This window comes from Tasmannia lanceolata, unplaced genomic scaffold, assembly GCF_043159265.1.
Source record: "Tasmannia lanceolata isolate RefF3 unplaced genomic scaffold, GAP_Taslan_0.1 ptg000015l, whole genome shotgun sequence".
Taxonomy (NCBI): domain Eukaryota; kingdom Viridiplantae; phylum Streptophyta; class Magnoliopsida; order Canellales; family Winteraceae; genus Tasmannia; species Tasmannia lanceolata.
The window spans coordinates 35590110-35603154 of record NW_027518692.1 but is presented as its reverse complement, the minus strand read 5'-3'; the positions used below and the strand labels follow the sequence as shown (position 1 = coordinate 35603154).

At 40.2% G+C, this 13045-nt stretch overlaps 1 protein-coding gene and 1 pseudogene across 1 annotated transcript; both read left to right on the top strand.

Annotated features, from left to right (window-relative positions):
* The first annotated feature begins 5735 nt into the window (after positions 1-5735).
* LOC143846892 (transcription factor MYB44 pseudogene) lies at positions 5736-7122 on the top strand (annotated as a pseudogene).
* Positions 7123-10144: 3022 nt separating this feature from the next.
* On the top strand, positions 10145-11922 carry LOC143891968 (peroxidase E5-like). The gene is made up of 4 exons (XM_077396453.1): positions 10145-10324; positions 10554-10745; positions 11259-11424; positions 11531-11922. Exons 1-4 carry the CDS (start codon positions 10145-10147, stop codon positions 11920-11922), a joined length of 930 nt encoding a protein of 309 aa, XP_077252568.1.
* Positions 11923-13045: the final 1123 nt, after the last annotated feature.

Here is a 13045-nt window from a genome sequence, read left to right as displayed (position 1 = left end):
CCAATCCTCCGACTTGAATGTTAGAGGGTTGATCACTTGATCCTAACCCTCTATAGATCGGAGGGTTAGGATCAACCTATTAAAATGATTTTTGGGGCAACACCTATTTAGCCTGTAGGCCATCTAATGGACGGTTTGGATCATCCCACGGTGCCGGCCGTACCGCCCTCATCAAAATCCAGTGATAACATTTCCCAAAAAAAGCAACTGTTTGAATTTGTGGGTGACCCGCGGGTTGACGGTCACCTAAATTCTGACCCGCAAAAATGCGGGTCATTTCCTCACCCGACCCGTGTGACCCGCACCCGCATCACCCGCGGGTTGACCCGGCCCGGCCCACCCGTTTGCCAGGTCTAATTGTTCTACAGGATCGAGTGCCCCGTTGATCTTGTAGAACATCATCAAGCGAGCTGTATTATTCCTTTTGCTTTTCTTATTGGTCGGAAAGCACACGATGTCTATCCCCTCGTTTTCCACATGCCAACGGCCAACCCCTACTCAATAATATGAGAGAGAAAGTGAGAAGAGTATTTATCTGAAGTGTGATTTGGACCGTTCATCAGGTGAGGTTACCATTCTAAGCCGCTTGATTGATGGAGATTGAAGAGGTTGTAGTTTTAGAGTGTAGCGTTAGGATTGGGTCCCACCCAATACCCACCATGCGTGATCATGTGTACGGTAGAGACTGGGTGGAATGTATGAATCGAGCCTTACGTATGAAGACAAAAGAAAATGCTGAGAAGCTCTCGATCATTCATTTGGTGCCCACCACATTAATCCCTAAGGGCCAAAAAAATCATATTTAATCTAATTAATTTCTTTATTTTGGTCGGTAAGCTTGGATTTGGCATCACCCCTACCACTGCTAATTCACACGATAATCTAATTAATTTCCAATCAAAATACTAGTTGAATCTGGACCCCACCACATTTTTTTTTTTTAATTTACTTCAATAATCAACACACAATTTATGGTCAGAATTTCTCCCAAAGTTGTTAGGATGCGCCTATCAATATGATTTTCGGAATGTGACCCATATGTAGTTGGACCCACTAAATGAATGGTTCAACCTCAAACACGTGACGTTGATGAAGTACAATAATGGATATGGGTTAAACCTCGAGCACAAGTGTAGATAAGTTATCTATACACTAGCTTAAAATACAGTGGGGGCCCACATTGTTTTGGGTGATCCAAAGCACTCATTTGATGGGCCCTCACATACATAGGTTGTGCCCAAAAAATCAGCTTCATAGGATCATCCTAACCCTTAGAACGGTGGAGGCAAAAAATGGACATATTTGTGAAGGTTTATACACGTCCGTTTTACCTCCTCAAATCGTAGGGTTGGGATGATCCTATGGAGCTGATCTTTTGAGGACACCCTATCTATGTGAGGGCCAATCAAATGAATGGTTTGGATCACCCAAACAATATGCCATCCACTGTATTTTAAGCTAGTGTGCAGATAACCTATCTACACTTGTGTGTAGAAACCGTTTTCTCTAACCAAAAAAGAAGATAATTGGCTCCATAAACTCGTATTGGAAATATCCACTCTGTTTCGATAATAACACCTCCATTTATTAGGTATCTCTGATCTAATTATAATAAGAACACATTTTCAATGATTCAAACGTTTTTTCTGCTGGGCCTTTTTTTATAGATGGCCAAAATTATTTCACGCGGGATGATGCGAAACAAATGTGCTTCACCCGTGCTTCTACTTTTGTCTAAAAAATAAGTGGATAAGGCATAAATGATAAAACAACTCCATTTTTAATATCTTAATGTTGCTTGGGAAAAGAAATAATAGCTCGAATAAAAATTTAAACTCATGTTGGGCAATTGATTTAGTAATTTTAGTAATTATTCAAAATTTAGAGATTTTCTTGCTGATAAAGTTTGTTAAAAGGGTTTTTTTTTTTGTTAAAATTTTCCTGCTGATTATTATTTAGGATTATTTGTTTAGATGTGGATCATGCAGGTCAGGGATCAAGCCTCATCAAGAAGTCGGATAGGGATCAAGCCTTAGTAACTTAGGAGATTACTGAGGTGGACTCAAACAAACACACAGATATCATCTTGCAAAATCCATACTTTGTTTTAGAAAATTTACAAGAGGCCTCACAGTCTCATGACCAAGAAGCTGAACTAGCGACTTTGGAGGTTGTACAGCTGAAAGGAATCAGAAACCATGAGATTCAGTCTCCCAGAAAAACTAGATCTCCCACTGAAGGTAATGAAATTGAAGTACGGTAGGAGGTGAGTACAAAGAACCACCAGAATTTACGGACAAGCTAGAGAGCTAGGAGATTGAGTCAGAGGATGATAGATGCCCTTAATTATTAGTGATTCTAGAGATACTTTGTGCTTCCACTTTTCCTTTGATATTGCTTCTAAGGATAGGTCTTATCTTTGTTCTCATGGTATGTATCCCTATTCTTATGATAAGGTTAGTATTTTATATGCTGATTGTAATATCACTTACATTCTAATAAACCGGCAGGGGTCCCCGCCAAACCCCAACTTACCTATAAAAAAAAGATCGTTGATTTGGGCGGAGCATCATGAGACAGCCCGCATGGTCTAGGCCTCTCGTCAAGTGGATAGGATATCCGTTAGATTTATGCAAACAAAAATCAATTATTTAGCTACAAGCTAGAAAGAACAGGGGGTTCAGATCATCCAATCAAGGTGGACAAACACAACTTTGTGATTGCCGATCAAATCAATGGACAACCAAGAGGTGACCCACAAGTTCCTGATCTTATGTTGATCCTATGGACTAGGATTGCCAGGTCTGATTAACGAGAACTCGATCACCACAATTATAGCATTGGCTGGGGCTAAGAGGTGAATGTTAAATGGCAATTGCTAGCGTCCATTGCAGAAGGCATTTCGCGGCTGGTCTGTCGCACGTCAGACCAGCCACCTCGTGAATGTGTTGTCTCCATTTACGAGGTGGCTAGTCTGATGTGCGACGATTCACGAGGTGGCTAGTCTGACGTGTGACAGACCAGCCGCAAAATGCCTTTTTGCGATGAACCCTAGCAAATCCCATGTTAAGTTGTAACACTGATCATCTTTATAAGATGAGAAATGCTAAATGAAGGGCGCCCTTGCAAAAAGCAGCCGCAAGACTCTCCACTGGATTGACGTCGCCTCATTGTAGTTATAATGACACTGAAAAAATTAAAAGCAGGAGTATAATAAATAAAATGAGGTGACTTGGTCTAATGGAGATACCTTGCTGCTTGTTTTTGCAAGGTGGCACTTAACTTTAGCATTCCTCTTATAATATTTGTTTTTGAATAATTAATAGGAGAAAGATCGGGCTGGCTATGGTATTGTATGGCAACGGATTATCTAATGGGCATTGATGCGGGCGTACTAGGGAAAGGTATTTTCCAAAATTCAGTCAGGAAAAGGATAACCGGGCCTTTTCATCCGTTGAGATCAGATCTCAGACGATTGAGAAAAAGAGGGAAACAACACTTCTTCCTTATGCTCTACGAGTTCTTTAGATACACTATTAAATTTGGCGGAGTACTAAAAATAAGCGAAGATCAGGCTCAAAAGTAACAGAAAGACAAATAATCACCAATGCATAAAAGAAAAGCTCACCTTAGAAGATGATTCCTTTCAAAGTCTCAGTACTGCGAAAACAAGTTTCCGGTACTGTCAAAAACCAATTACAAGAATTCTGGTGTTGTCGGAGAACGATTACAATCCTGGTACTACCGAAATAAGAGACTACAAACTCACATGACTACAAACTAAGATAAGTAGGAAAGTAGAGTAAATTAATACATAGTTGTTTCATGTTGTGAGTGATCCTTTCTCTTCATATAGCCTTCTTGTGGTGGTTACTATCAACAATAACTTCCTCTTTGAAATTTGAATAGCACTTGCCACTACTTCTTGTAACTTTCAAAGGTCACCACCACCAGTTGCAACTTTCATACCACTATTTGCAACTTCCAAGTGTCACCACCATCATTTTTTACCTTCTCTTTGAAAAATAACTACTCGTAACTTCCCTTATTCCAAGGGTCACCACCATCATAGAGAATACAACTCATACCACATAGAGACAATAAATCGGCCTCCTTATTCTTTAGCAGATTGCTTGCTCTCCTCAAAAGATAAGCTAGAATCAGGTTCAAGTTGTTGTTGGACCATCTCCAACACTTGATGTCCATTTAGGCCAATATATGGGAGAATATAATTATCCTACACAATCGATTGGTTAATACAAGTCTTGAAGTTGGACTGAGCCAGCTGCCTCCCAGCAATCAATAGAGGGACTGAATATTAGAGTGTTGATCCTAACCCTTTATAGTTCGGAGGGTTAGGATCAACCTATGGAAATGATTTTTTGGGACACAACCTATTTAGGCCGTGGCCCCTCTAATTGACTGTTTGGGTTGATTCAAGGAAATCTATACCGTTGATCTTCTAAGTCCTTTTATCTTAGGCTTTATCCGAGGCATGCAATGTCTATTCCAGTTGAGACCAAGAACATCTGGGCTGCTCAAGATGTTCTCCGAGATCAACCATCTTGACCGTAGATGTCGCATAATGGGACCCAAGAATTGATCGTCACCATTGAAACCCCCACAGTATTGTCTTCCTCAGTTGTATTTAAATAACTGTAATTTATGTTCGTGACCCAATCAGTTAGATTTAGTTAACCCGTTTTTTTTAATTTCTCACACCAGTTAGATTTATTATATCTTTTGAGTTGAGATGAGAAAAAGAGAGCAGTTACGAGTGAAAAAAATAAAAAAACGGAAAAGAAAATTTGGAAGTTTCCTAATCTTCCTCCATACTTTTCAAAATAATCTCTCGCGTCGGCGAAAATCTCGCGAGATCAGTTGGGAAAGAGCTAAAATGCGCGCGTGTCACCGACCGGGGGAGGAGCGGAGGCTCTTCTGGTCAGAGTAATGAAAACAATATAACATTATAATAGAAAGAGAAAAAAAGGAAGCTGATATATTAGCCCTCCCTTCAGGATAATTCGCACCACTCTCTTACTTTACATTGGTGCGAATTATCCTAGAGGGGGTGCGAATTTATTATTGTCCGAAAAAATTCAAAATGTTGCACACGCTAACAACATTAGGTACGATGTACGAGTAACAGAAAATTGATACGGATCGGTTATTTTAACTTAAGAAATAGTAAAGGCTGGAAAAATGGAAAGAGGGAGGAAGGAGAAGTGTCAGTTTCGGCGGTTCAAAAGATTAGGGCGTGCTGGGAGGGGGTGCGGTTAGTAAAATAGGGGGGTATGAATTTTACAGGCTGGAGTGACAGAAAGGCAGTAGTGATACGCTACCCGATTTGGCGACAAGCTTGTCGTTATTGCCACGTCACCACTTCCGTGCGGCCGTTTCACCTAATGCTCTCCAGCCTGGCTCAGTCAACACACGTGTTCATCTCATCTCATTTCCCGAGAATGTTACTCCTCTCGTTATCTCATTTTTACCGTTTTCTGGATTTAGCTCTCTTCTTTTTCCCTTATCTGGAATAGTTATCCAATTTTGAAACGAACGAAAATCAAATGAAAAAAGGAAAAATGGGTAATCAGAGCGGTGAGATGGTGACGCGTGTCCTCAATACAGCTGTATCAAGCAACCGTCTGCATGAAAGAACCGTTGCACTGACCTGTCATTTTAACCGGTTATTCCCGGTCACCTCATCCCCGTCCCCTATATATTCTCTCCACACGCTCTCCTCCTCTTCGTCCTTTGTAACACACTACACATGCTTCTCAGAATAAAAAAAACTGATCTTTCTTTTCTTTGATTTTTTGTTCTAGGGTTAGGGTTTCTATTTCTAGAACGAATCAGGAAAAACCGATTTTGATCCATGGCGTGTTCTAGGAATGATGTAGATCGAATCAAAGGGCCATGGAGTCCTCAGGAGGACGATACACTGAGCAAGCTGGTGGAGAAGGAGGGAGCGAGGAACTGGTCTCTGATAAGCAAATCGATTCCCGGTCGATCGGGAAAATCATGCCGTCTCCGGTGGTGTAACCAGCTTTCGCCGCAGGTGGAGCATCGGGCCTTCACGCCGGAGGAGGACACCACCATCATCAGAGCTCACGCCAAGTTTGGCAACAAATGGGCCACCATAGCTCGCCTTCTTTCCGGCCGAACCGATAACGCGATAAAAAACCATTGGAATTCTACTCTCAAGAGAAAATTTTCTTCATCCGGCAACGATGAGGCCGATGCCGGAGCAGGATCGTCGTTAGATCATGATCAACCCCCGTTGAAGAGATCGGCGGTCTCAGATCTGTGTTTGAGCCCTAGTAGTCCCTCTGGATCTGGATCTGGATCTGGATCGGATGTTAATGATTCGAGTCTTCCTCTTTCTCAGATCTATCGTCCGATTGCGAGAACCGGAGGAATCTTACCTCCGACGACTTCATCTTCAATGAAAGATCCACCTACGTCTCTGAGTCTGTCTATTCCTGGCTCGGATTCAGGAGGATCTACCAGTAGCCAAGCAAACACTACTAGTAGTACTACTACTATTAACGAGCAACAGGAGGATCCTTCTTCGGCTGAGAAATTCTCGTCTTATTTCCCATTCTCTCCTGCGTTTTTATCATTGATGCAAGAGATGATTAAGAAGGAAGTTAGGGATTACATGTCTGGTGTTGAGAAGAACAGCTTGTGTTTCCAGCAGCCAGATAGCGTGATGAATGCCGCCGTGAAACGGATTGGACTCAGTCGGATCGCTTGAAATTAGTGAGAGAAAAAAATCCAATCCGATGAAGATGATGTCGAAGAAGAGAGAGAGATTCTCGTTTCGTTGTTTTTATACGAATAATTTTTGTTTCGAGAAGCAAAAAAAAAAAAGAATTCTCCTGTACAGATGAAAAAAGAGGGTGGAAATCGATCGATCTCAAGATAGAGAGATCGAAGAAGAAAGAGAGTGAAGAAGAAGAGGGGTTTTTTATGTGCATGAGAAAGGAATCGGACAGGAGGTAGGAATGTTGAAAATCGAAGGATTTTCTCTCTCCTCTTTCCCCATTCTCCAGAACTAGCAGGCGAAAAGGAAAAAAAATGAAAAATTCAATCAAAGGTTTTAAACCATCTTCTTGTTCATCTCTCTCTCTCTCTTATCTCTTGTGGTTTTAGGAAAGAAAAAAGTAAAAAGGCGATTTGAATCTTGAGGCGTCTGGTAAAAGAAATGACCGTTTAGAAAAAGATAGGTTTGAATGGCAAAAGGCAGCAGAAGGGATTCGTTTCGAATAATTTCTGATTACCATATTTTTTTAGTAACTTCAGAAACTGTCATAAAAAATCTGTTCTTAATAAGGGGACTGATATTCGCACGACCATGTTTTCATAATGTGACCAATTACCTTGTTATTAACTAACTGTCAAAAACTATTAAATTCCCGAAATGCTCAGTCAATTAGAGAAGTATAAAAAAAAAAGGTTAATTCCTGGAATGCATTGCTATTTTTTTTACAGGGATTTGCTAAGGGGTCTGCCCTTTATAAGCTGTCAGCAGTCAACCAAAATAGTAACAGTAAAGTGATTAGTGCCACTATCAAAATATGGTAGTCCCACCCCTCTTTTTCAAGAGAGAAGAGCTTCCTAATAGTTCTTATTAATTTAGGGCCCGTTTGGATGCGGAGAAGATTTTGATTTGGATTTCTCACATTTGCAGCCCATTTTGAGTTTTGAATTGGATCCAAATCATATCCTTGGACTTGGATTTCCAAATCAGCTACTGATAGTGAAAAAAATCAGATTTCCAAATATGCTGTGGAAAGAAGTAATTAGAAATTCACAGACCTGACAATTTACTTCACCCTCTTTGCTCCTCAACCTCTCCCCTCCGGTAGGAGGAACTACCCCTCCCTCTCTGTCTCCCTCAATATGAGCTGGCAGATATAATCATTTTGTATTCAAAACTCAATTCCAAATCCAAATACAAACTGTGAGGTATCCAAACAGGCCCTTATATCATATCAAGTGGCAAATCTCTCCGTACTGGGCAGCAATCAATATTAACAATTGTTGATATTATCCAAACTGAAAGGATTTCAAACTAAGGTTGCAAATTAGGTCGGGTGTTACCTGGCCCGCTTCGACCCGACCCATAAGTCTTGGGTGATTGGTTTGGGGTAGGGGTGTAAATGGATATTCAGAAATTCGATTACCGTCCGCATCCGAATCCGTTTAAAGCGAATATTATCCAAATCCGTTTCAAGCGGATATTATCCGAATCCGTTTATGAGATATCCGGCTCTTAGCGGATGCGAATCTGGTAAATGGTATATCCGATCCGTTTAACATCCGAATCCGAGAAGTAAATCCTTTTTATTTATTATTAATAATATCATTAATATTTATTTTTAGTAATGACACACTATCTTTTGTTTCTATAAGAAAAGTGAATATTCTTTTTAGAAAAAATAAAATAAAAACAAAAATAGCCCAAACCCCATTCCATCAAAATAACCCAAACCCATTCCATCATATACAAAAAAAAAGGAAAAACCCAAAAACCACTACCAACACTATCATCCATCCCCATCGCCTCCCTCTCTCTCTCTCTGCCTTTGTTTTAAAAGGAAGAAGAAGATCTCATATATTTTAGGGTTTGAGAGTTAATTTTGTAAAGAGAATGTAGAGGTCTAGTTTTAGGGTTTGAAAAATTCATTCGAATAAAATATTCGAATTTACCGGATAAACGGATACGGATAATATCCGAATTCGAACAATATCCGACGGATACGAATTCGGTAATAGATATTAAATATCCGTCGAATCCGAATCCGAATCCGAATTCGGATAGTGTATACTGTAATCGAATTCGGATATAGCCATATCCACTCCGAATTCGATCCGTTTACACCCCTAGTTTGGGGTTGGCTTACAGGTTGAAAAATTCGATTCAATCTTGGTTTCATAAAAATTTACTCCACTTCTTCCCTAAACCACTATCTCTTGCATAACGACGCAATTAAGGGGTAAAATCCTTTCACTTTAAAAATAAAAATAAAAAATTAATCTCCTTCCCTCCCCCAACATCCAAAAAGTGAAAAACGGGTAGTTGCATTAAAGTTCAGTTCATAGGAGAAGCATTTCCAAACCTAAAAAAACAGTTAGTTGAATCATGGCTTGTACTATTGCTTGATATGTATGATCTATAGCAAGGCTCATAAAATGAATGAAATATCTTTAAAGATGAGCATTGGTAGCATGAACCCACCGACTGTCTAAGTGAATGGTGACGAAGTCTGAATATTTTTGGCCATCACATGTCCAGCTTATACCTTTGATCCCACTCTCATAAATGATTCTAGACCGTTGATCAAATAAAATATTGTCCTTTGATTTTTGCATGATTTCATCGCGGATGAGATCTTCATTTAGCATCAGACCTAAACATAATTGGTCGCCCTGTTATTAACCATAAGATCAATGGCCCCTATCACCAAGCACATATGCCACTTGTGCACTGGACAAGGGTCGTTTCCGTTCATCGATCTCTTAGATGAATGGTTCACATCAATCAAAGGTGGGGGCAATGGGCAACTTGGGGGTGACATAACTATTTACAAAACCATTAGAAGATCTATTAAACCCCATTAAACTGATGCAGATGTGATATCTAAGATCATCTCAACAAGCTCCTCCATTGCTATACTGACTTCACTACCACCTAACCCACTAATTGTCTATCATCAGCATTGCATTTAAATATATCTCTTGGACAAAATCTTCCTCTCAACTTTCTCATAGAAGGCCACCTTCTAACACAAAATCAATTACTCACTACCCAACTTCCAACCCATATCACTATTCAAACTAGAAAAGATAGAGGGCAGGAGAGTATGAGCACCCTATTCCCTTCTAACCATTTTTTTTATACAATGAATTGGCTTTGCTAATCCTGAACCACAATACTCCCACACACCCCCAACTCCTAATTCATACTCTACCAAACCTCAAGAAGATGTTAATATAGACTTCTTAGAAAGATGGGTTCGATTCTAATTTTTAGATCATTAGGAATCAGTCATTATATGCTTTCCAATCATTTGATTTCTTGCAATCCCCAAAAGTGCTTCTACACAATCAACAGGAGATGCAACAGGCTTGGTTGGTAATGGTAGTGATTGTTCTGTTGAAAGTGAGCCAACTCTCTTCACTCAGAGTCGGTTTCTACGCTAAGAGCTGCCCTGCAGCAGAGGCAATTGTCTCCAAACTCGTGAGGCTTAAGTCACGCTATAACCCATCTCTGCCAGCCGTTCTTTTGCGTCTCCATTACCATGATTGCTTCGTTGCGGTGCTTCTCTTCACCTTTCTCAACGAACTTTTGTCTTTCTTATTGGTCCAGACCAGTTTCTTTTGGGTGTAAAATGGGCGAAAAACAAATTTTAGGCTCATTTTTTCACTTAAAAATGGTCATAAATTTGGTTTTACGCCCATTTTACGTCAAAAGAAATAGAACCTTGATGGAAGATTTCTTCACATAAATGATGTTGGGTCTTTGAACATCAACTCTCTCTTTGTAGGGCTGTGATGCTTCAGTGTTGTTAGACCCAGCTAGCGGATATCCACCGCCAGAGAAGGTGGCTCTCCCCAATGAGAGTCTTCGAGGATTCGAGGTGGTGGACTTGATAAAGACGGTCCTTGAAGCTCTATGTCCCTCAACCATCTCCTGTGCAGACATCCTTGCACTCTCTGCCAGAGAAGCTGTCCTCCTTGTAAGGAAATTCTGTCTTCTCTAACTTCTCTACAAAACAAAACAGCTAGAAATACCCAGATATCCCTACCTTTCTGAAAATTAGCTATTGCATCAGTAAATAGAAACATCTGAAGAGAAAATTTAAGGAAACAGATATAAGATGAATTGTATGTTGAAGTACAAATGATTAAATAACACCAACTCTAACAGCTTTAGCTTCTGGAGTAATTGGTTCTTTTCACGTAGAGCTATTGCGTTACTGCAGGTCCTAGGTTCAAAACCCAATAACTCCTTGATGCTAAAAATCCACGTGTACAGCCCACCCAAAAGAGGGGGCACATGTGCCATGTATATGGACAACCCAAAAAAATAGGGGCCACACGTGAGGTGGAGTGCTGAACAATAAATGATTAAATAACACACAACTCTAATAGCTTAAGCTTTTGGAGTAATTGGTTGTTTTCACATCATAAGGATTGTCTTGCTAGATGTTACCTTTCTAAATAACAGAGATATCAAGCTTGATTATTAGGCTGGAGGACCAGCTTGGGAAGTTCCTACTGGATGCAGAGATGGGAGACTTTCTTCTGCATTACTCGCTGTAATCAGCTTGCCTCAACCACAATTCAGTGCAATCCAGCTGAAAAATAATTTCCTCGGGCATGGATTGTCCGACGAGGAGATGATCACTCTCTCAAGTCAAGTCCCCATTATATACCCTTTCATCTCTCTTCACTCATTCAATTCATTCACCAGCTTTTCCTCTTTACTGAGTCCTTCCTCTGAATTCATTTCTGGTTACAGGATCCCATACAATAGGTTTTGCTCGCTGTGTATCTATCTGGGACAGACTCTACTACTATAATTCCACAACAGAAACAGACCCAAGAATCAATAGTGCTTATGCTGCCCGACGGAAGAGGATCTGTGCAACGGGCAGGAACTTGGGGATGATAGTTCCTTTTGACCCTGTAACACCCTTCAAATTTGATAACATGTACTATAAGAATCTAGAAGAGGGTAGAGGTCTACTGCTCTCTGATCAGGTACTATATGATGAAACTGTATCCATGCTGAGCAGAAACTCGACCGAGTGGGAGAAGAGGTTCCGCGAAGCCATGATTCATTTGGGGAGTCTAAATGTCAAAACTGGATTGCAAGGAGAGATCAGAAGGAACTGCCGACGAAGAAATTGATCACTGCCATTTTTTATTGGGACACCACAGATCCTTTCTCAGAATGGTGACTGCTGTAGACTAGTTTTATCAAGAGGAAGATCAAATGGACCAGTAACTACTGCTTCCATTGAAAATTTAAAAACATTTACAAGATCCATTTTGCATCTTGTCTGCAAGCCACAAAGCCAAAACACACCAGATTCATATAGTTAACATGACATTTCATAACAATGATTTCCAGAGTTTCATCATTTCAATCATAAAAATATAAATGTAACTCATATATGTTTTCTGTTTTTAAGTTGCCATGTAAACACAATCTATAGGCTGCTACGAAAAGGGGAATCAGCATCTGTAAAACTAAAACCCTTATGGTCGGATCCCTTTGGAACTTTGGTCATCGAAATTAAAGAAAATTTAGCTTAATGAAGTGCAAGACAAAATGTGTGTGGCATCCATCTTGAACTCTCCAACTTGCGTGAGAAGCGCCAAAAGGTCTTTTCTATCCTCCTACGGCCGATGGAATGCTTCTACTCTTTGCCGTGAAAAAGAGCACTTTCCTCCTTGCTTTCCAAAATCGAAACGAGAGAGAGTGTGTGTTTTTTTTTTTTCGTTCTTGTGAAAGTATAGGAAGAAGGACCTTGGGCTATTAACTTCGATCAAACTTTTTGTCTTTCAAAATTAGCCTCTAAGTTTAGCAATGGCCAAGCTAGTCAAAACTGTCAAATGCATGTTGCCAATGCAAAAATGTTGCCATATTGAGAATGGGACATTGCCATTGTTTCCATTGAATGGCTCACGCCCAGGCCACCTAAGAATGGAAACTGTGGACATCAAGTCTACACTAAATTACAAGATTGCCGTCAATCCCTTAAGTGGACCATAAAAAGGGTTTTACATGTATATGTTCTCGCTTGGGCCTACATGGGTGGCCCATTAAGAGGAAGCCCAAAGGCCACCAACTTAGGTACAACCCACTACCACCAAACCCAAAAAAAAGACAGTCACAACCAATTACATCACTAAGCAATTTAGTTGAGCATAGTTATTGCATGAGGAAGGAGTATATAAAGGCATTTTCCTCTCTTTTTTAGGGATAAAAAACACAAGAAGGATTCAGAGAGAAAGTTACTTCAAGAAG